Source organism: Cavia porcellus, unplaced genomic scaffold (assembly GCF_034190915.1).
Source record: "Cavia porcellus strain 051 isolate PalLab524CR breed Dunkin Hartley unplaced genomic scaffold, mCavPor4.1 scaffold_1, whole genome shotgun sequence".
NCBI classification, from domain to species: domain Eukaryota; kingdom Metazoa; phylum Chordata; class Mammalia; order Rodentia; family Caviidae; genus Cavia; species Cavia porcellus.
In genome coordinates this window covers 179,079,933-179,104,185 of record NW_026947484.1, presented here as the reverse complement: position 1 = coordinate 179,104,185, position 24,253 = coordinate 179,079,933, and the positions used below count along the sequence as shown (strand labels likewise).

General features: G+C 43.7%; 1 protein-coding gene across 6 annotated transcripts in view; it reads right to left on the bottom strand.

The window, feature by feature from the left end:
- Window positions 1-24,253, bottom strand: part of Epb41l4b (erythrocyte membrane protein band 4.1 like 4B) — a 131,044-nt gene that overhangs the window by 47,132 nt on the left and 59,659 nt on the right. For 5 of the 6 annotated variants that reach the window (XM_063261074.1, XM_063261086.1, XM_063261102.1 and 2 more), the window contains exons 7-15: window positions 23,922-24,042; window positions 22,450-22,537; window positions 22,198-22,286; window positions 21,826-21,895; window positions 21,565-21,734; window positions 19,150-19,259; window positions 17,287-17,317; window positions 14,363-14,396; window positions 10,270-10,334 (exon numbers count right to left, since the gene is read on the bottom strand). In XM_063261074.1, the coding sequence (XP_063117144.1) occupies window positions 10,270-10,334; window positions 14,363-14,396; window positions 17,287-17,317; window positions 19,150-19,259; window positions 21,565-21,734; window positions 21,826-21,895; window positions 22,198-22,286; window positions 22,450-22,537; window positions 23,922-24,042 (778 nt within the window). Of the gene's footprint in view, window positions 1-6,881; window positions 8,466-10,269; window positions 10,335-14,362; window positions 14,397-17,286; window positions 17,318-19,149; window positions 19,260-21,564; window positions 21,735-21,825; window positions 21,896-22,197; window positions 22,287-22,449; window positions 22,538-23,921; window positions 24,043-24,253 lie in introns of those variants that run through there. The other variant, XM_063261105.1, reaches the window with a different exon arrangement.

Sequence of the window (24,253 nt, the reverse complement as noted above, 5' to 3'; positions counted from 1 at the left end):
CAGAAAGACAACATAATCATTGCTCTGAAGGCTCAGCTGCTAGAGTGCAAAATAACATTTCAACAGCTAGTTCTTCTCCATCCTGTGCACCCTGAGTTATTGGAATTGGACTCAGGCAGGCACTGGGAGGGCTCCACTTTCCAGACACCACCTAATTCACCAAATGAATGAAATTAAAGTGTTATGTATCCCAGAATAAAGTTCAAGTTGGATGAATAAAATGGATAATCTGTTAAGGGTATGTTTTAGATGTTCTAATTTTATAAGGTACCAGTGTGATCCAGAGCTGGGGCTGTAGCCGGAGCTGAAAACTGGGTCTGTATTTCTGAGGGGACACAGACAAGAGTTAATCTATTTTGGTGTTCGTTAGCGCTTAAAAATCTCAGATGACCCTCTCTCTGTGTTCCCTAATTCTTGTAGGCTTTTCAGAAGCTCCTGTTAGAAACATCCTTAGTTAGCCTCTGTGGTCAGACACTGGGCCAAATTTTAAGGCCTTGTTGGCTTAATTGCCTTTAATATAGGTACAAGGTCCATTATTCAGCCAGGGAAATGAGGCTGGCTAGGTCGTTAGCATAGCAACGTCTCCTGCTTCTGAGGACTCAGCTGCACAAAGTCAGTGTTTAAACCACTCACATTCAGCAGGGGATGATTAGGTAGGTTTCTGCAGGTTTCTTATAACATGAGCCCGCAGGGATGTTCCTCTAATTATTCTAACTCTTTTTAGTGGCTCGCCTAAGCTACAATGATTTTGGTATTTTAAAATTCTGCAGTCTTTCCTCCAATAAAACCACTGGTGGGTCTGGGGATAGGGCTGGGATTTTAGATGGACTATATTAGAAATTTAATTGTAATTAAAAGTAAATTCGTTTTTTCTTGGTGAACTCTACCAGGAAATTCACTGGCGTCGGAGTGGGTATTTAAGTAGTCTGACTGGAAAGTCCTCAATAAACTCCCTCAAATAAAAGGAAATAGTTATTACAAATCAGAGCCTTTGCCACAGCTATGTTTACTTTGCCTATATCACCTTTTTCTGGCTCTCCAGGGTGGTATCATGCTGTTAGTAGAAATTCTACAAACCTGCTTTCAAAAGTGTCTGGTAAAGATCAGCTCATCCCAATCCTTTCCTCCATTATCACAAAGGCTAAGGTGACATGGTTAATTGGGTATGTGTGTGTGCATGCACATTATAGGAAACTGAGCCCTTCATGCATGTCAAGTGCTTTACAATTGAGCTACATCCTCAGGCCTTTTGAGTTTGAGACAGAGTCTCACTAAGTTGTAGAGGTCAGCTTTGAACTTGCAATTCTCTGCTTCAACTTCTTGAGTAACTGGGATTAGTATGATGTTAACAAGTAAATGGGCTGATACTAACCACCATGCTCTGCTAGTAGCCTGAGTGTTATTACAACAATCAAGAATAGAACTTCCAGATGGTTCACAGACAACAACAGTAGTCACAAAGAGGAAAAGGTATGCAATCTTGCTTCTTGAGAAATGTAATTAAAATGGAAATTATTACTAACTCATCGGGCTAACCAACTTTTTAATTTTAAATTTCCTGTGAGGTCACAGTGGTATTTCATTTTCATGTATGTTGCAAATCAAACCATGTATGTAACTTTTGACCAATTGTTTCTATTCTAGGGAATTTACAAATTCATTTGTTAAAGTGTAAAAACAATGCACAGGAAGGGCAGGATGCAGCTCACAGTTATCAAAATCGACTGATTAAATAAACATGTGCTTGTTTACATGTAAAATAGCTTGACACTGACAAGAAGAAATGTTAACAATATTTGCCTTCCAAGGGAACTAGGGGATGGGGAATAAAAGGAACAGTAACTTAGGTATTTTTATTTGAAATTGTACTATTGTTTGTATTACCTATTTTTTAAAAAAAGCACAATGGTTTCCTGCACTGCTTTCTACTCAGTTTCTATGATAGGTCAAAGCTTCTTGCTCTTTGAGAAGTAATCCCAAGTTAGAAAAAGACGCTTTTTTCCAATTCTCCAAACTTTGGAGTTGGTTGTGCCAGTAGAATGGAATCTCAGCAGTCTCACCAACTCGCCACCTTATGTCAGCTTTGCTGTCTACAGGTGGACAAGCATTGTCCACAGTTATTTCCTAGGATTCTCAGACAGAAATATCACCTGTTTCTTTTTTTATTCTCATTCAAAAGATCCCCATGGTGTTTCTGTTCTTCTCTTGTCAGTTTCAAAGAGGTGCCTTTTGTACAGTGTTAACCCTCTTCCATCTGATCTTTTCTTTGGAACTACGCCCATCCTCTCTACTTCTAAACTTAGACTACACATCTTTACCCAGCCACCTATAAGATACAGCCTTTCTTGAGCTAGACTTTGACTGTCCTTGGCCTGTTTCTGTCCACATAGGCTAAAGGCTTACACCTCAAAACTCACTGAAAAGTGCTACCAGCCTGAACCACTGTACCAAATGCCTTGCATACACAATGCCATTCCATTCTCTTAACAGCAACAACCTAAATTCCTTGTGAGGATGAGGAAAATGAGATAAACAGGAAAAACTGGCCAAAGGTCACATGGCCAGTAAATGGCAAAGCTGGGATTCAAACCATGTGAGATTCCAAAGCTTCTGTATTTTATCTAGTCAGAGTAAAGTAGGGCTCTTGCCAGTAAAACCACTGTGCCACATTGTGGCCTCTAGTTCCTCTGTCATGTGGCTTGTAACATCTGTCATCATGCTTTTGCAAACTTCCGTTTCTCCACCAGGGGCTGGCGTAGGTCCTCAGGCAGATGTGTGCACAAGCCCCACCCCTGTCCACAGGTTAGAATTCACTAGTGCCTTGCCTGCACAGTGAGGACAGAATGATGACATGGATGTGATTTGACAGGATGGAAGAGAGGCAGATGGTGAAATTAAGGTCCGTTGTAAGAAGCTACTAGAATCCTCACATTCTTCTGCTTCATCATGGGCCTAAGGAAATCAAATCTATATGGAACAGACAGATGAGCCTCTTAAGAAATATCAGCCCATTTACTTGTTAACATCATCCTACTAAAATATAAGTTTGTCTCTACTGAAAATGTGAGCAATTAAAGCAGTCATCACCAGGTAAGAAGCTGTGCTTTTCCAAAGCGAGGCCCTATCTCTGCCCATTTCGGGCTCCCGTATGGGGGAACTGTGAAAGCACAGGTCCTTAGATGTCACCCTCAAACACTTTAATAGAGTTCAGCAGTTGACATTTTAAATAAATTGTCCCAGCTATGCTTGCTTCTTCAATTTGGGAGAAAGTGGTCCTGTTTGCAGAATTGATTTTTTTTTCCCCAAGCTCAGCTGAATGTCAATTTCACTGTTTGCCTTTTAGGTACCCTCAGGGCTTCTTAAAACGTGCCAGTTTTTCTGTGCACAGGGACTCAGCAGTTCAATTCTCTTTCTGGCCCTCATGCCTTGCCTCTGTATTTGCCTATGGCCTCTTATCTGAGATGCTGGAAACAAATCATCCTAAGCCAATTTAGGATATTTATTTGGAACATCTGGAGGACTTGGGTCACTCGGGATTGATGAAGCACTTAGTTTGAAAAATATTGATCCTACAGGATCAATATGGCTGCCCAGGGAGTTGTTTGATGAGCGCAAATCTTAAAGGACTAGTTAAAACTGCAAAGTCAAGGGTAACAAAAAGGCTGTCATTAGTTGTGTTTAGAGCAGGACACAGGCCATACTCACTGATCTGGGTGGTGAACGGTCAGTATTAACATGCAAGAAAGGCAGAAAGGATGTCTTGAATTGCCCTTACTCTATCTTTAATGTTAAGAGGAACCATTTTCAGTGGAAAGAGTAAAACCAGCAATGATATAGGTAAGGAGATTTTGAAGGCCACCGTAATTATCTGGCATGATTTCAAGACCTCTCACCCATATGAATTACCTCAATCCAACAACATCACCATCTCATAGTTAGATGTTCTGAGGGCTCATGGAACATGAATAGATGACAGTACAAGAGCTTCAAAAAGGTAAAAAGTTAAATTCCACTAGTTATGGAATACTGCACTTGGATTTGCTGACAGGCAATGCTCCAGAAAAAATTACTTTATGTATGAATATTTGGAAGTGGATCACTTCAAATAGTGATTTGGTAAGCAAATGATACCCAGTCTCTGCTCTTTTGAAGATGGGGTTGCTGTTGAATCAATGTTGTGTGGATAGGTTATCAGACTGGGAAGGGTGGTGAGGTTTGCAGAAGGCTACTTAACTGCTCGGGGGAGCATGACGGGGTGGGGTAGACCATGTAATCAGATCACTGAGAATAGGCAAGGTTGATGGCTGTTGGTGTGTGCCTGGGGGAATACAGACAGCTACTAGCCCACTGGTGATGGTGGTGATGGAAGTGGACAACAGTTACTAGCCTGTTGAGTGTAGGGACGTGGCTCTCCAGTTACTAGACTTGAGTGTACTGAACCGCTCACTATAATCTTGCTGCAGTGTAAATCAACACGATCATGCTGGAGGAATGATTAGTGGTAAAGCATTAGAGTCCAGAGGTTAACAGAGACTTTGGAGCCAGAATTCTGACTACCTGCAGCTGTGTGACATGCGTATATTGCTTGGCTAAACACTAAGTCTGAACTTTTCTCTTGAGGTGTAGCCCATGGCTACTGACCTCTGTTACTGTCCTGTGGATCAGTGTCAACCTAATGGAGTTTCCAATGTCAGGTGGTTGGTCTGTCCCCTACCTTGCTCAATATTATATCAATGTCTCAAACAAGAACACAGTTGATACACTGAATAATATCCAGATAATTAAGCTTAAGCCAGAAATAACGTGATGGTTCATGACTTACTCAAAATCTAACGGTAAGGTTGATCAGATATCTCCAGAGCCCAGAGTGATGCATCACTGCTTGCTCTTTGGTCAGACACTTTGTTTAGAATGAATGTAAAACAATCTACTTACTGGGAAGACATTCATTGAGCACCTGTTATCTGTGTGGCTCTGAGGAACAAAGGCAAGTAAGTCACAAAGCTACTTAAGGAATGTACAGGCATCAGGATGTGAACAAAAGAGGCTGTGAGTACAATGTTGCTATCTCTGGGGGTGGAAGGAGAGGTGGTAGTGAAACACAGAACTCAGAAATTAACCCAACTTGAAGAGGTGGGGGCTGTCAAGACAGTCCCTAGAGAAGATGACATCTGAGCGGAGGCTTAACAGATGAGGGGTTGAGGGAAGGGATGGGAGTGACAGAATTCTAGGCAGAAGTAATAGCAGGGCGTGGTGTGTGACAGGAACTAGAAGCGGCTTGGTATTGTAGGATTTTAAACAGGAAGGTGAGCAACAGGGAGAGAATATGCTGCAGCAGGGATGGCAAATCTTTTAGAGACGAGTCCCTGAACTGCAACCCCAAACCCACTGATCCACTGCAAAGTCCCAACACTGCAATTAAACCTGAATACTGATTTTTAGTTTAGAAAAACACAACTCACACATTAACGTCTTTTGTCTTAAAACAAAACCAACACACATGCCATAGGTCCACCACCACTATGCTAGAGCAACGGAACAGATACCAAAAAGTGGGGAGATTTCAGAAAGAGAGCTTTAGATTTTATCCTACGGATGATGGAGAACCCTGGCAGAAATTCAGCATTGAAATGGCACAGTCAGACGGTGTTTTACAAAGATCACTCTGAGGAAAATGAGCTAGTCAGGAGTCAGGGAGGTCAGCAAGGACACTATTCAGTAAGAGGAAAGATGCTACTGTAAGATCAGTGTTGGAAAGAAGAGAAGGAAGGCTTACCTACGAGTCCTACGAATGCAGAGCTGAAGTCCTGTGGGTTGCTGAATATGGGCGGTAAAAGGGAGAAGAACTGTGGATGATGTATATATTTTTACTACGGGTAAAAGAGAATGCAGGTGGAAGCAGAGTTGTGGGTTTTGTGGATGGTGGTAAGAGTTGATTAAATTTGATTTTTACTGTGTGAAGTTTTGTGTACACAGGAAGTCAAAATTGAAATGTCAGTCTGAAAAATCTTACAAGTTAGAGATGACGAGCTTCAAAGTCAGCAGCACTAGTCATGTAGAAGATGACTCTAGTAGACTATAAGTGAGAAAAGCAGTAGGCAGAGGAAAGACCCTTGGAAGACACTGATGTTTAACAGGATGGCAGAAGAGGAGTCTGTTAAGATTGAAGCTGTCAATTGTAACAGACAGAAAAAGGTTCGCTAAGGATTGAAAAGTATACCTGATTTAACATTTAGGATGCCATAATTGTGCAAGCTGTTTAGATGTCTTGGTTGCAGACAACCAAGTCTATTCAAGTTACCTTAAACAGAAAGGTATTTATTAGAGGGTATTTGATAGTGTAGACCAGTGATGGCAAACCCTTTAGAGACCAAGTGCCCACACTGTAACCCAAAACCCATTTACTTATCACAAAGTGCCAACACTGCAATTAAACCTGGATAATGAGGTTTTAGTTTAGAAAAAAATAATTCTACACTAATGTCTTTTGTTTTAAAAGAAAAACACAACAGCATGCATACCATAGGTCTGCCACCACTGGTGTATACAATCTTCAGGAAGCAGGGACACAGGCTAGGATGTTTTCCAGCCAGGAAGAGTAAAGCAGTCCAGGCAAACACCCACCCTCACCACAGGACTGTCATCAGGAAACCCCACTGTCATGCCTTCATTCTGCTGAGCATGTGCGACCAGGCACAATGACTTCCCCGGAGCTGCCCCCACTGAAGAATGTGCCTCAGCCACTGTACCCAGAAGATGAGCTACTCTTGCTCCACAACACCTGGCCGAACGCTCACCTTCAGACTTCCAAAAGCCAACAATATCATCTGCAAGTGAGACTTCTGTGCAGAAGAAGTAATAAAATGAAGATGGAGGCCAAGAAAAGCAAGAATAATCTTTATTCCTTAGAAATACACTTGCAAAAATGTAAGATGAGAAGATGTGGGACACATTTATTTGGATGCAGCACATACACTGAGGATTAAAACGTTTTCTCAAGTGGAATACATCTGTAAACAAAGATCTCAGGGAATTTGTGGATGGTCAATTCCACTGTGCAGGGATTGTAGCTGATTCCCTCCAAAATATATTGGTTTATCAAATAAAATATTTCAAAGGATGCCGATACAGTTTTAAGAGCTTAAAATGGGCCAAATTACAATCATAGATATAAAAGTGGCACAAGAATGAATTGATATCATAAAAACACTAATAAAAAAGTATCTTGGGCTTACTAAGAGGAAAAACTGTTTGACTCATGACTTAAAATGGGGAAATAAATAATTTGGTATAAGTTTCGCCCTCTAAGACAACAGTGTTTTCTGGTTCTACAAAAAGACTGGGGCTGGGCCCCTCCTACCTGTGCTGCAGCAAGCTTTGGCACGACCTCCTTCAAACTCGAAGGCTTTCTCTTGAGCCCTCAGTGCACCTCAACTGCATGCTGCTCCCCAGTGGTGGAAGTCGAGAGTTAAACCTGACCCCCAGGTCTGACAGTGTGTATTCACAACGGTATCTTCTGAAATCACGCAAGTTAGCAGCACCAATCATTAAGATATTAAAAATTATATTTGAGCAGCAAATTCTATCAGAACAGATGCTATGCAATTTGTGATTAGTACCAAGGCTGAAATTCAAAGTTGCTAAACTTCTTTAAGAGATGACAGTCAAAGTCTTATATTAATATAACAGCTAATAAGTTACATACTTTATTAAACTTCTGTCAAAGAAGGGGGGGTTGTGGTCTTCTTAATGAATAGTTTAAATGTATGTCCTTAGCCTAAAAGAATTTAAATTTTAATAAATCACAGAATTTTAGCGTCAGAAGGGACCTTGGTGACCCGTGGTTCCGCTCATGATTTTAAGGTGAGAAAATGAGGCCAACAGAGGAGGAAATGACCCATCCAAGGTCACGGAGTGGCAGAAGCTGGACTCTCAGAATCTCAATCTTTGCAATAGCACTATGTGCCCTGCTATCTCCCTAAGCTTCTTTGAGTTTTATTTGCTCCCCTTAATTAAATAATAAAGACTATCAGATATGTAGCAAGATGATAAACATAGACTTTTACTCCAATTTTAAAATTAGAATATCGAAATGATTCCTGAGCCTTTAACTACCTTCATTTCATGGAGAATGCAGTCAACTGTAAATTAGGACTAGCTATTGTGGTTATCTTTCAGTATTTACATGGACGCTGAAAACACCTCTTAGAAACTCTTCCTTAAGGACTTGCACACACACGTCCATGTGATGCCAAGATGCTTCTCATGGAATGCAATGACACTACGATGGTGACTGGAAGTCAGATGCTTTGGTCTCTCAAAGTGCAGTCATGAGTTTGTCCCGATAGGTCACACTGTGCACCCCTCCTAAGTTCTTCTGGTTCTGGTCGTGCACATAGTCAAAATGGCTGTCCTCTCCACTGGCCGGTGCTTTCCAGTGCGCCTTGTCATCCTGAAAGGATGGCCTGTTTTGTTTGCAGAGTGAATGGTTAGTGGGAGAATGGAAGAACACTGAGAAATGAGTGAAACAACACAAGCTCAGGGAAATGGACGGGGAAGGTGGTGACTGCGGGTGGCTGACACATGGGATGGAATGCATTTGCTGCTTCCATGTTTTAAAACCTATGAAACAAATCATCAGCTCTTCAAACTGGAAAGGTTTAGTTAGTGGCTAAACTACTATGTCTCAAAGGTGTCTGATAGTCAAATCAGTCTGGGGCAAGGCAGGTGAAGGTGGAACGTTTCCTTTGTCACACTATCGTGCAAGGTAAACACACTGGGTAACAGTTGTCAGAAGTGTTGGGCCCATGAAGTCTCTTTTCATGGGATATCTCTGGGGAGCTTGGTAACACACAAAATGCCAGGTCCCACCCCAGAGAGTCTGATGCAGGGTGGAGACAGACATTTCCCAACAAGTTCTCAGGGGATGCTAAAGCTGCCAGGGATGGGGCCATCTGACAGGGGCTCTCGTGCATCCTTTGTGAAAGCTGGGATAGGCCATGCCTCAGAATAAAACTATAATAAACAGACAACGCTAGATAGCAAATCTTATAAAATGGCGTTAATGGTGTGGTGTTGCAGGCCTATAACTCCAATTATTCAGGAGACCAAGGTGGGAGAAGTCCCAGTTCAAGGCCAGCCTGGTAACTTTGCAAGATCATCTCAAGATAAAATAAAAAACAGGGCTCAGGGATAGGGTTTGACAAGCATGTGCTGAGCCCTGGATTTAATATCTAGTATTGAAAAACAGAAACAAAAATATCCCACCTTTCTGGAAAATAAACTATCTTTAAAAATAGTAAAAGATCTGAAATTGTCACTCCACCAATAGAACTTGATTTAAAAAGTTATACGAATATCGTAATGTTGATAAAAATAAAATTATACACAAGATCCCCAAAAAACTTCTTTTGAACTTGCGCTGGGTGGATTTATTTCCATCACTCAATCTTCCCTGGTTTCTTGAGGAGCTCAGGACCTTACCTTTACGTAAACTGAATCCAACGACTGTTTGTGAAATAACTTGATTCATAAACATCAATTGAGACTGACCTAAAGTAAAGATCTTGCAGGTAGGTTTCCGTTCATAGGACAAGCCATGGAAAACTTGCAGGCATACTAATAACCACAGCACAGCAACGACCAGAGCATCCAGCAGGGATTGTGCAGGCCAGGGCAGCAGTTGGTAAACAACCATACCCCTCAGGCCAAATCCCTGTTTTCATAGATAAGCTTTACTGGGACAGAGCCAGGCCCTCTTAATGTGTTATGGTTGTTTTCAGGCAACAATGGCAGTATGGAGCCGCTGTGACAGTGACCACAACGCCAAAATTAATGGCTATCTTTTCAGAAAAAGCTTGCCTACCTCTGGGTTTAGGGGGAAAAGATCCATTGTCACCCAAACAAATGCTGCCTCCATCTTTAAAACAAAACCTTTGAAAAAACCCACAATAACCACATCTAAGCTTAAACCGCATTTTAAGTAAACAAATTCTTGAGACAGGAAAATGTTACTTTGAAATTTTAAGCAACATTTCTGATATAAAACCAAAAATATCTGAGGTTAGAATGATTTAAAAAATTCACTTTTACTGCATAAAGACTCGGGGCTGGCTTCCTTCAATTTGCAAATGATTCATCTCTGCCACCGCGGCACAACCCTTTGGAGCTGTTTCTGCCACTGGTTTCCAGTTCAGCACTCAGTAGAGTGGGGACTTTTCAGAGAAGAAACTCAAGCCCAAGCTTGCTCAAGTGGCCGTGAGCACTTACCTGACATTTGGAGAGTGAGGGTGCCACCGAGGCTGGCTGGGGTGGACACTAGGATGGTACTGGGGCTAGAAATAAAATACCACACATGATTACTAGATGACCTTTGGGCCTCAATGGTTCTCATTCATTTTCTCTGTTAGCGGCCCACCTCAGGGCCAAGAGGGGTATGAACAGAAAGGCTGAAACAAGCCCTGGCTGGGGGTGGACCTTTCCCAGGACGATCGTGTTTCCCCCACTGACAAAGCTTGAGGGAGCACTGGGATGCTGGCCCGGAAGCAAGGTGCCAGCCTCTGCTGGCAAGGGGGGTGAATCTGGCGTGCTGGGATGGGCACTCTTCCCTCTCCCTGGGAAACAGGTGCCAGAGAGGCGGAGAGAGCAGGAGACAATTTCTTTCCTCAAAAAACAATGTTTTGTTGTTGCTAAAAATGCTGACAACCACGCGTAATGGTTATATCTGCATACACACTAGGAAGGGGTGGGGATGCTAACTAAGGCAGCAGGACTGTGGGTTAACTCTTTCTTCCTGGCACAAATAACAAAAATCATTTTCTAAAATGTAACTCCAAACAAAGTGAAGAGCCACTCAGAGCACTTATCTTAGTAAAACCGGAGGGAGATAAAGGAGGGGAAGAAGGACAAGACGAAAGGAAGGAGGGTGGGTGGGAAGTTAAACATTGGTTAAGATGAGAAAATAGATGCAGGGCAGGGACGGTGGAGCGAGCTGGGCCTAGCTGGGTGGCAGCCGCCTTACCACTTCTGGCCTGCAGAGGGCAGCAACTCCAGACGCTGCAGGAAGCCACGGGTTTCTCAAGGCTAAACTTGCTATGGGGCAAATTAGGCCCTTCTGACATTAAAGTCCTTACAATCTTGTCACCATTAATCTTTCAATTATTTCCCTCTCCTCCTCTTTCTCTGGTGCTTTGGTTAATAAGCAGTAGCCTGCTCTCTTACAGAAAATTCTCTGTGATTTTTTTCATTCAATTGTCATGATTTAAGATGTCCTCCCTGCATATTCTGTATTGTGTTAGGTCCCCCAACCTCACCCCTTTCCTCCTTCAAAGATGCCTGTCGGCACGCTGTGGTTGCAGGGAAAAGGAATCTGGAGGAAATATCTCAGCTTCTGAATCTGAGAGCTGACCAGAGCTTCAGAATCACTGACACAATGTCTTCCTATTTATCCCTTTAAAGTGATACAGAAACCTGCAGTTTTGATGATTTGCCCAAAGACGAGACCTTCTAATTCATTCAGCAAGACCCCAAGTGAGGTTCTATGTACCAGGTCTTCAAGAAAAAAAAAATAACCTACAGTTGGGCCTATTGGTCTTTTCTGTCTTTAAACACACTCAAATTAGACTCATCAGAGGAGGAAACTTTATAGACAGAGCTAGAAAAAGCAGATTCCAGCATCTTCCTCCAACTCCTCTGGTAATTCAGCCACATTCTCAACTGCCAACAGTTTTAATGTTAACTAAGGTGGGTCTTTCAATTGGGCCAGGTATATCCCTTTGGGGATATTTGGAAATACACATCAGGCATTTTTATTTGTCACCATGACAGAGAAAAGCGAAGCTAAATATCCTGTAATTTTGGGGACTGTCCTAAACAATGAAGACCTGTCCCTCCTCAAATGCCAATGGTGTCCTCACTAAGAACACAGTCGTCTGTCCTCTACAGTTGGCCGACCTTGTGTGCTGGGAATAAGATAAAAAGCTGCAACACCATCCTCCTGTAAGCCCTTCCAGCATTCTGATATGATCAGGTCACTTCTTGGGACATTCTCTTCTGAGTGGATTTTTTCCCAAACCTCGAGGTGTGACACAAAGCCTCTAAGACTGGCCAAGTGCAGAGGACCAGTGGTTTGTAATAACGCGGAAAGAACAGCGTCTAGCTAAGTTTCCGCAGATCTGAGTTTAACAACCACTGCCTGTCAGTTCACTACAAGCAGAGAAGGTGCAGAGAACACACAACTGCCGGCAAGAGGGGACGGGCAGGTCCAGCACTGGGCAGAGCTGCTTTGCTTTGTTTTTCTTTTTCAAGCACTGATCACCCATCAACAACCTTTCCTTTCCCATTCAACACCCCAGTTACACCCAAAGACACCCCAACAAAAACAGTCTGTTAATCAGAAGACTGCAGAATTCAAGGCAGGCAAGAGACATGGAAACTGGATTCTTCTTGTACTAATGTCAAAGTACTTCTACTGTTGTTCCTTAAAATGTAGAAATATTTCCAATTTCTGCACCATGAGGACATGGTGTCACATGTGGAAGTCAATGATCACCAAATTCTTCAGAAGATAATTTGGAAACTTCACAGTGCACACTGGGCTCTCTCATGCTCATCTAAGGAATTCATGCCTACTGTAATGCAAACTCAGGCAAGAGGGTAATCAGAATAAACTCCAAAGTGAAATCACTACTGGAACAGCTTCCTTTCGTGTGACGCACAACCACAGGAAGCTTGGAGGATACTCACACCCACTCAGGAGGTGTCCTACTGTGGCGTGCATGTAGTTTATCCCCCCGGAGCTCATGGACTGGGCCCAGTGTGGTGTTATACAAGACGGGAGGAACCAGTGGAAGCCATTAGGTCTCTGTGAGCACTGCTTTTAAAAGAAATGGAGGCAGTACTTAGAGTACACTGGTGAGTTTCAGTGACAGTAACTTGTTATAAAACAGCAAGCTTGGCCCTGCCTCCAACCTTGACTGTCTTGCCGTACGATCTCTCCTTTCACATGTGCTCCTGCTATAGTGATACCGTCCTCCACAAGGGCCTCACCAGAGCTGAGCAGAGGCAAGTACCATTCTCTTGAACCTCCAGTATTGTGAGCTAAATGAACTGTTTTTTGCCTTATTGGGTGCCCAGCATCAAGTATTATGTTATAGCAACCGATAAGATGACTAACACATGGTCCCCAGTTACAAGTCATCAGACATGGAAGCTGGCAGGAACAGCTGATCACCTGGGAAACAAGGTGCACATTATCCATCCAGTGCCCTCCAACTGGCTGCTCATGAGACCACCTTAGGAGCTCTGAAGCTTTACTAATGCTCAGTTCCTACCCCTAGTTTCTGTTTACTTTTTCAGAAGTGAGACCCAACACCAGCTTTTCTTTTTTTTTTAAAAAACATTGGTCAGATAGTTTTAACAGAGCAGACTTGAAAATTACTGAAGCCAGTAGCTTCCAATTGTGAGGAAGAGGAGGGGCATTTTAGTGTACAGTCAGAAGGTAGAGATATTCCAAACAGATGGGCATGAGCAAAAAAGAGTAGGAAGAAACTAGGGGAAAACACTTATGCAAGTCTTGGTGAGCTGAACATATAGTATATAATGCGGAGTGGTAAGAAACAGATGCAGAGGAGTCAGAGCCAGGGCACAGAAGGCTGAGAGTGGCCAGAGCCTGCCACAGTGGCTTAGAAGGGGAATGTTGGCCCAGGCTGAGCCTTGCGTGCCTCCAAAAGATTTGGCAGGGGTGAGCATGCAGTGAGAGGCAAGATCGGCTGTGGAAACAGACCCGTGTTCTCTCTGCAGGTAATGGGTTTTATAAAGTAGGTTCTAGAAACCACTGCTTTGCTGGTGTTAATGGGGGTGAGGAAGAGGCAAGGCTCGTTTGTTACGGTAGGAAGGACAGATACACAAAGTATTTTGAGAAACACTGGATTAGAATGCCATGTGTCGTTCTTACAGGATTTCCTAGCAGTTTTACATTCCACTGGGCCCTGTAAATCCAAGGGAGTTGTGAAGGACGCAATATTCCCAAACATTTCACTAAAACATCTTCTCTGGAAAGTGTGTTTCCAGGGACTCCTGTACACCAGGCTGAGGACACATTTCACAAAAGCTAGCTCATTTGAATTCCACTAAGAGATCACGTTTCACCACCTACAAACTTAAGTGGATGTCCCTGACACGTGTCAGTTGACAGGGTGAAGAAAAACACACAGTTCAGATGACCAAAAGGAAGGAGGGATCAGGAGGGAAGAGGTCTCTTCTTACTGTTTTCTCAAAAAATATGTATTATTCCTTCAAACCCTGAAGACTCTTCATTAAGGAAAATTTAAAGCTTTAAGGATGTTTAAAAGTAGGATCTCACCTGGTAATTATGGACGTCAGGATTTGTTTTAGAGCTAAAATTTAAAAAAAAAAAAAAAGAAATTGTAACTTTACATTACTGAGGATTTATTTCACAAACAGCAACTTTCATTCATAACTTTAAAGCTCACAAATACAAACACAAGGTAATATCTCAAAACGCAGCTGCGATGTTATATTTTAGGGGCAGAAAGGAGGCCCTTTCAGTTGTGCATACCAAGTAGTTTCAGCACCCACCGCAGGCCCTCCCTGGCAGTCCTTGGCAGCCCCACAAAACTAGGAAGCCTGGTTGTGAGCAGAACTTCTTCCAGATGGAGAGAAATTCACAGACCCTCAGGCATTGCAGGGCCCCTCGTTCTTCTCTATGCCACTAAGGATGCGACTACCACCATGGAATAGTCACACAAAGCTCTGTCCTGGGGACTTCACATCTGTCACTATTTAATCCATACACCACAAGCCTGTGAGGTCAATAATGCTTCCTAGCACCTCATTTTACAGATAAAAAGAACATGTTGCCTAACAGAGAATTAGGAAACCTACTCAGGGTCACTCATCAGCCAGTTTCAGAGCTGGGGCTGGATTCAATCAATATCCACTCAATCCCAAAGCCAATCTTCTTTCATCAAGCCAAGCTAGCTCCTGAAGGCTCTGCGAAAAGCTTTGGAGCTTCTTGTGGACATTTCTATTTTGACAGAATTACCATCCCAGAGGGGGAAAAACACAGAGAATAGGTTGGGGTAAACTAAACCCACAAAGGAGGCGCAATCATTGGGCAATCACTGTTGGTAGGATGGTGTGCTTGAAATCAAGGTTTATTGCTTTTGCAACAACGAGAGGGAACTGTTATTGTTTCTGAGCCTTGCCTGGGGTCTAAATGGCTCTGTGTTCCAGTTTCTGGATACAGCTAGTACTTGCTGAACTAGGCTCTGGGCCAGCACCTCGGGGCTGGATCTCGCGGGTAGTTTAGGTGTTCTGTGAGGTGCTATTTTTCTGGTAGCACCTCTGCAGCTCAGAGCACAATTTTGTCCATGGCTCCCACAGCAATCCTGCTCACCCCAGGATCCCACAGGCTGTGAAGAGCAACCGAACAGCTGCGAAAGGTGGTTATTAGTGCATTTGTTCCTAAAGGGTATACTGGGCATTTTTTTTTTTTTCCTTTTTAAAGTTTGTTTTCATTCCCAACTATTAGATGCTAAGAGGAAAATGTCACTTTGTTAGGGCAATACAAACAAAACAATCTCTTCCTAAAAGAGCAAAGGCCAGAAACTATAACTTGCAAACCTCCAGAATTAAGAGCAAGACAAAGGACTGGCTAAGAAAGGTACAAATACTACAGATCCTAGATATAGGGCACACCTGCACACCTCCAACTGACCCACATGACACACTACAACTTCTTCCCACTCCAGGAGGGCAGAGAGAGCAGTTCAACAGCACCCTGCAGTTCCTTCTTTAGAGGCCCAGAATACATAACACTCAGAGGGAAAAACACTGACAGAATGGCACTGCCAACACAGACTGGAACCAGACAGGTGAGGCTGAGCTCCCAGCAGAGACACGAGAGGCCAGTTCTGTTCTCTAAAGTGGATGTTTCTTTAAGGTACTTGAGCTGCCTGGGGTAAGGGCTAGGGCTGGATTATTCCTCCCCACTCAATTTCCTCTAATTTGCTGCTTTGGCTTTTACAATATGTCAGGCTTCTTCTGGGGTGTGAAAATTAGACACTAAAAATGTTGGGGAAACACTACCTTATCTCCTTGGTTGGAAATAAGAAAAAGGCCCAAAGAAAGCTAAAGGCCCTACAGCTGGGTCAATGTAAAGCTGGTGCCAGCAGGGAGGGTTCCTGGGATGTCATGCACCACCAAATGCCCGACTGCAACTTCTCAGCTGAGAGTGCCCATCTCAAATCCGCCTTCCCCAGAAGTCTTGAGACCTGTGCCTCAGGTAAATGGGCGACCTGCCAGTACCTGGAGATCAGACCAAGGGCCAAACAACTCAAATCTGTGGCTCTCTTGCAAGACAGACAAGAAGTGAAACTCACACAGGAAAAGCACAGAGAGACAGCGAGGGATATGTCAGGAAGGATGGTAGCTCTTTCACCTGGGCTGCACAACAGACTCACCTGGGGAGCTTTGAAAAACAGAAGCCCAGGTTCCATGCCTGACCACAGCTGATCTACTTGACCCAGGGTATGGCCAAGCGGTACATTTCAGAGCTCATCAGGTGATTCCAGTGCACAGGCAAGATCAAGAACATCTGGGCAATAAACTGCATTTCCCAACGCCGCCATGGGGGCAAACCTGGCCTCCTGGTATTTATGAACAGAATTTTATTTCATTCATTTTCTTATTGTCCACAGCTACTGCAGTGCTATGGACTGAACAGCTGGGGAGGTGACAGCAGAGCCTGCAGAGTCAGATGCTTTCCTATCTGCCTTTCCAGAAAGTTTGCTGACTCCTAGGCTGGAGATTTTCAGTCTTGTGACAACTTCTTTTCCCCCCAGGAATTTCAGTGAAGGTATTTCATGGCTTCAGACACACAAGTAACACCTGCGTGACATAGAGCAAGCCCTGCTCTCCTCTAGGCTGTGCTCAGGAGCGTGGCCTTCCTTCCCCAACACTGCCCCACACGCTGTCAGCATTGTGAACCACACACGCAGTTATCACCCTTATCACCACTGTCACACTATACAAAGCACAATATTACTCAAATAGAGCAGCTGTGTTTTCCAGAAAAACAATCTGTCTTGGAACATTCTGTTGTGCACTTATTGAAAACCAGGAGGACAGTATAGGCAGGCAGCAAAAAAGAAAAAGAAAAATCAGGTGACTCATTCTGATTTAATTGTCTTAAGAAAAACAAATCAACAAAGCAAATAAACATGGTAATCAGGACAGTTGTACTCCAGAGTTGGGGGCACTCACCAGAGCTGTGCGGCTATCACTGGGTTGCTTGCTGTAAAGGAAAAAGAAAGTTAGGACATATTTGGAAGCTATAAACTTCCACCAAAGACAGGCAGTGACTGGGAAAGAGACTTCTCTGACTTCTTACATCACAGAACAATCCCTATTGCACTCTAGGCGGACCTGCACCGGCTATCTTTCTCCTGTGGATGATCTGTCCCTTCCTTCACTTCCCTGGGCAGTCCTTCCACAAGCAGGTTCCCAGGGCCATGACGCTGGGATACAGACTCGACAGGGATCAGACCCGAGACAGATGGACATTGCTCTCTAGAAGCACGTAGTCTTGAGTCATGCTTTCTTCAGACAAGAAGCACTGAGAAGATAAGGTGTTTTTTCATCTATGCCTCCTTTTCCCCTTACCATTGTGTTTTTAAAAAGACTATGGCAGAGAAAATCCTTAAAACCTTCAAAAGAAGATGCTAGGACTCTGGCTAGAAAAAAATGTCAGTGAAATAAAGATGACAAAAAGCAGCTGGAGACCAGAAAGAAGAGTGGATGGGAATCACAGAACCAGGAGTCTGGAATAGCTCCAAGATATCCGATGGGGTCAAGCCACGGCTGCCCACTCCCTCTGCGACAGCCATGCAGGGCTTGTTCCCTTTGTGCCTACACACACGGGGAGGGACTGGGAGCCCACCTCCGGCTCCAAACTCGACCTTTTATCTTTGGAAAATGCTTCCTTTACTGGTCTGTTGTTAGACAAATGTAAGGGACAACACACTCATGAATGTTTGCTGAAGGATGTGACAGCCTGGGGACAGGAGGAGTTCTCACCCCCACTGGGGCCACGGTCACTCCTCCATAGCTGCCATCACCCTTCATCAACCTATCCTATTGCCTTTCCAGCAGTTCTCAAAGACCAGGCCACATTTTTTCTGGGCTCTGGGCAATTTTTCCTTCTCTAAAGCACCTGAGAATTACTAAGGCTTCCTGGCTACCTTGCTGCTGTGCTGCTGGTTTATAAAGGTAGGAAACAAGGGCAACAAAGGCTAAATATTCCAGAAGGGTAAGCAGAGGAGCAGGGTTCTGTGGTAGCCCATTAAGTCCTGAGCCGTGCAAGAATAATATATGGAATGGTCACAAATAAATGATAAGAAGAGTGAGGAGGAGCTGAGAGTGAGAGGCCCTGCTCTAAATGAACAGCTTAATGCTAACCTACGTGTCCTGGATGGAGAAGCCATCTGGTATGGAGAAAGAAGAGATATGACACGGGCTTTGAAGGCTGGGTTTAAACAGATATGAGCTGGATTTGTTCATTCACTGACCGAGTGTGTGCTGATTCTGGTCCCCACACAGGTGTAAGCTATGGCAAAGAGAGAAGATTCAGGCAGCTCCCAGGAGGGAGAGCAACAGGATCTCAGGACCTGGCTACATTCACAGATGGGTGTGTGTGGACTGACTATGGGGACCTGAACCAAGTCTCTGTAAGTTTTGCATCTGCCGGTTGGCATGAGCCTAAGGTCCCCAGCAGAAATGACAAGGTGCTGGAGGGAAGGGACAGAGCACCTTCTCAAGGCAGGAAAGGGGTTCAGCTATGACAATGCTGAGGTCCCAGGGTGTGGAAAAGAGGCACATATCTAAAATGCTAGATAAGAAGGGAAGCCAATGAGTACATGCAATGGGGAAACAGTAAAGAAAGAAGGATGGGAGAAAAGGACCAGTTCCACCAAAAGGATAGCCTGTTCTTTCCCTAAGGCTGTAGAATGAAGGAGCAGAACTATAGCACATTCTTTCACAAGGTGTTTGGTCCTTAAACCAGCTCCTTGGTCCTTAAACCCATTAGTCTGTACTATAAAACACAGAGGTAGCTGAAAACCACACAACCTTTGAATGTGGAATGTCTCCGAGATGGGTAACGTTTACTGGGCTTCCGCTCAAAGGTGCTGGTTCTTCGTAACCTGGCGCCATGTGTAGCTTGATATTCTGTCCGCCCACTGTGAAGCAAATATTTGATTGCATGTTACCAATATTGGAATCTCAACAAGTCACACCTACTTGGAAGTGAACGTTTATTTTCAAGAGCTCCAGTGTATACTTTGCCCACGCTTGAACTCATATGGTAAAGAGACATACTAAGTTTAAGCCTTCTATTTGGAAATAAAATCTGCTTTGCCAAGCCAGAACGTATTATAAAGGCAGGTATTTCCACCAAAGGATAAAGCCTGCAATTTAAGGACCAGCCACTTGGTTGCACAAACCAAGCAGGTCTGAGTACTTGGAATATTTGACTAAGAGAACACTGATTAGCACACAAATACCCTTTCATAGAACACACTGAGTAGATGTTTAACTCGACTCTTGGAGGCTGTTACCAGTGGCCTCTTAACTAAACCTTGCCTTTCCCTGCCACACCAACGGAACTATTACTTAGTTCATAAGGCTTTCCAGCATTCAACCACTGTGACACTCAGCTGCAGCCTCCAGGAGGGGCTCCGGTCTTTGCTGATGTACCCTCACTGTGCCACCCTAGGTCTTCTTGGTTAATGACTTATCAGCTGGAAGGAGCCACTTGCTACCCCTCTCAGTGCCTTCAAGGGGCAGCCTCATCTCCAAGCTCCCTTCCTTCTAATGCTTCTCCTTGAAGAGCAGAGGACACCAGGTCTAGGCCAAATCTCAGGAGTTTCCTCCTAGAAGAGGGGAGGCTGCCTGGGCAAGCACCCTGCCTGTCCTCCCTCACTCCATGGGTATCAGCAGACCGTGGAGCGGCTCCTCGGACCTCGGCAGCTCTGACATTTCCATCCTCTGGGATCCCTGTAATTCAATTCTTTTTTCAAAAAGGACATGGTCTCCCTCACCCCTCGGAGCATTTAAAAATATATTCAAACAAAACACTTCTTTAAACAGAAGTGCACACCCTTTTCCTTGCACTGTAGATATATTTGAAATGAGCAAATCTTTTGGCATTTTAAACAGAGTTCAGGGACACGCCATGTGTGGGCAGAGGTTACGAAACCATGGAAAGTTTCATCTGTTGTAACCAAGATTCTCAGACCTGCATGTGTGCCTCAAAATTCAGCTGTTGGGGTGGGCTTAAATGTCCAATATCAGGCTTTTGACACACTCACATACCCTGATTACCAAAGCCCCAAATGAGGCCACACAGGCTCACTTTTAGTAAACACTCAGGAGACTTCCAACATAGTTTTAAGATGGTAAGCAAAACATATCTGAATAAGCTCTCTATCTTTTCAGATTCAAATATTTACTGAGCCTGCCCTGGGTCATACACATGTAATCACACAAACACGCACAGACACACACACACAGACACACACACACACACACAGAGACCTCTATTCTCATTCTTAAGTGCTACCAAATTTCTTGACATTGGCATGGAAAAATAAACATAGCAATGGTTAGAAATATAAGAGCCAGGCTCTTGGGCTGAATCTCTATCTCTACACTACCACTTACTGGTTGTGTGTGAGCTTGAGCCTTGGTTCCTGAGTCTGTAGAATGGGGCTAATCAATCTAGGTTACTAAGGCTGCTTCATGGATTAAGAGTGGGTACACGGGGATTGAGCTCAGTGGCTCAAGCACTTGCCTGGTAAGCACAAGGTCATGAGTTCAATACCCAGTACCAAAAAAAAAAAAAAAAAAAAAAAAGAGTGGGTACACAATAGCACTCTAGGGCAGTGCTAGATAACAGAAAACTTCTGTGATGATGCTATGTACTCTGCCCTGCCCAACAGGTAGCCACTAGCCTCCTGGGGCTAGCAAGGGCTTGACATATGACTTGTAAGGCCAAAGAACTACATTTTAAATTTACTAAATATTCATTAATTTAGATTATAGCTACATGTAGCTAGTGGCTATTATACTGGATAGCACAGCTCTAGCTTCAGATCAGCCATTAACAATACTGTTATTATAGAGGAACATCAAAGTCTCAAATACTCCCAAATCCAAACTGTCTGAGAAGCAACACTCAAATACCTACAGAATCAAGTATCAGCTATGCAAGTATTCTGAAAGCTGAAAAGCTCTAAAATCCCTAACACTTTTGGTCCCAAGCATTCTGGATTAGGATCCTCATTCTGTATGAGTTCCATCTTATCAATGAGGACATGGAGGTCAAAAGAGCTCAGGTGGCTTGTCTGAAGTCAGACCTTAAGAAAGCAGTAGGCACAGAGCATACAACCCAGATCTCTAGACCGCAGTCAACTGCTCCATCTTCCTCTTTTGAAAAAAAAAAAGAGCAGCCACTGCATCTGTCTTGGAGCCAGGGCCGCCCACCTGAACCGGAAGCGGGAGCCCAGGCGGATGAAGTCGGATCTGCTGGCCTTCCCGTTGCCTGGTGTGCGCAGGCGGAAGAAAGCGTGGTGCTCCACTGCACACTTCCACAGGTGCTTGCAGGTGCGGGCGCTGTCCAGCCGGAACACAAAGGTGTGCTCTTGCTCACGTCCCTAAGACAGCAAGCAAAGGTCCTCGTGGGAGCGTCCATCCTTTGATGCAGGGTGATTCACAGCAAGAAGGGCAAATGGGAACACGGCCTACCTGGTCATCATCCTCCACCACCACAAGGGTCAGTTTGCTCTTTTTAAAATCCATTTTGGTAATTTTAGGCCTGGTCAGAGAAAAAGCATTTTAAAAAAGCACAGTCTGCAGTAAAAGAATTCACACATCAAACAGAAGTTTTCTTTCTACTTTTAAAGCTTAGATTGGCTAAGAAAAAAAAATCATTCATTCATTTAAATGTGATTTTTCAGGAGATTCAGTGTAAATGCCACAAACCCACAATGACAATAGGAAGGTGTGGTTTTAAAACAAATCTGGGTGTTGCAAGTACCCCTCAATAATCATCCATCACATAGACTTCCACCACAAAATAGGAAAAGACATTTTTAATATTAGACAAAACTAAATTACCAAAAGAATAAGCCTATTTTGTTAGCTCCTTCAAAGATTAATATGCCTGTCGGGGTCAGTCCAAGAGAATATTCACAGCCATCTCTTCCCTACAAACAAACGAAGTGACAGTCGGTAGAGGGTTCTAACAGGTCGTCACAGAGCAGAATGCAAAAACAGTTTCCTCACCACAAGTTACTTAGTCGGCATAACGTTTATGTATTTTTTTCAGTAATAACAAAGTCAAATTACTTAAACAGATGCAGTTCTTACCCTGACAACGTGCATGTCTACCCCATACATTTCCAGCCACTTCGCTTTATTCAGATAGGAGAGTTCCGCCTGGGCAGGGCTCTTTCCCCTTCAAAAAACCAGTGGAAATATATGTGAACCAGGATGGGAAGACTCACAGGGCACGCTGGACCACAGCAGTACTATGACAACACAGCAATGAGGGGAGCAGGTACAGATTGACAGGAAAAGGTCTAAAAACATACTGTTAACGAATAGAGAAATCACAGAAAACTGTATACTGTATTTTTTTTGTAGAGAATATATAAATGTATATAGAAAAGAAGAAAGGATATACAGCAGATCATTACCAATAGTATCAGACAGGGAAGGAAAGCTACAGTGTGTGTGAGGGGGTGGGATGACTTTACAGCAAGACATTTCCACACTGTTTGAATATTATACAGTAAGAATGCTTCCATGTCATCTTCCATTAAAATAAAGACATGGGCTTTTCAGAAGGACTGTGGGACAACTGAGGCCACACTAAGCTCCAAGGCCAAGAGTGACTCAGGATGAGCAGTGTTTTAAGAAGAGGGACAAGAGGTGAGCAGGTCAGTCTCTGGGAAATCAGAGGGAAAGGCAGTGTCAGCAGTCCGGGCTTAAAAGCATCCGATAGAGCTGGTGACCACAGAGGGAAACCAGGGAAATAAAGGACATGGCTGGCTTAGACATGATGACCACATTTCCTGAGATACAATGCTGTACAGCATGGGCCTCAACTGTGATGCTGCTATACAACAGGGTTACAGGTTGAGTAATCCTTATCCAAAATGCTGGGACCAGAGTGCTTCTGATGTCAGGTATTTTTCAGATTTGGGAATACCTGCATATAGATAATGAGATATCTAGGGGATGAGACCCAAGTCTTAAATGAAATTCGTTCATGTTAACATATATCTTATATTCATAGCCCCACGGTATTTTTATGCCCTATTTTTTTTATGTCCCTGCATTTTACTACAGCTTGTCCCACAAAGTCAGGTGTGGAATTTCCCAATGTGTCATTCGGTCAACATTCAAAAAGTTCCATATATTGCAGTTAGGGATATTCCAACCTCATTTCTAAAAGGTTTACTCTAAAAGGTTTGGGACAAGGTTCCCAGAGCGCAGGTGTGTGGGTGTGTCTCAGGGCAGTGCCTTCTACTACCCACAGCCAAGGTGTCACCCGGGCCATGGTGGCATTATTGGCAGTGACAAGCAAATCAGACTGTGGCTTTGTATTTTAGAGAGAGAAAAATAGCATGGCTTGGTTCCTGCTGTACATCTCTCAGAAGAGATGACATGTGGGCCTTAGAGAGAATAGGAGGGGAGCACAGGAGAGAAGCTATGAGACAAGGATACAGTTTTACAGTCATCAGCTGAGCAATTCTATGGTAGACAAAAGAATCTGACAAACACACAGGACAAAAGAAATAAACAGATCAGAAGGCTAGGTGGTCACATCAAGGTACCTGCACTCTTTCCATCTCTGGAAGATATCAAATTCCATTGCTTCTGTCTGATTTGGAATGAACCGAAATTCAGACACAAGCTCTGGTGTGTGTTCCGGAAGTTCACACTCCCCAAGCTCTGCTGCATGTTCCATAAAAGGGAAGAAAACAGGAGACACTGAGCACTTTCCGTTATTGCTGTAACTGAGTCCAAAGGCATTTTGCATGATTATGAAGCACAGGTACCCCCTGATGTACAACTGTCTTCTTTCTTCAGGACTGAACCCTCACTTGGTAGGAATATGTACTCTCAAAACCCCCAAGAATCATTCTAAAGCCCTCCCCATTGTGCA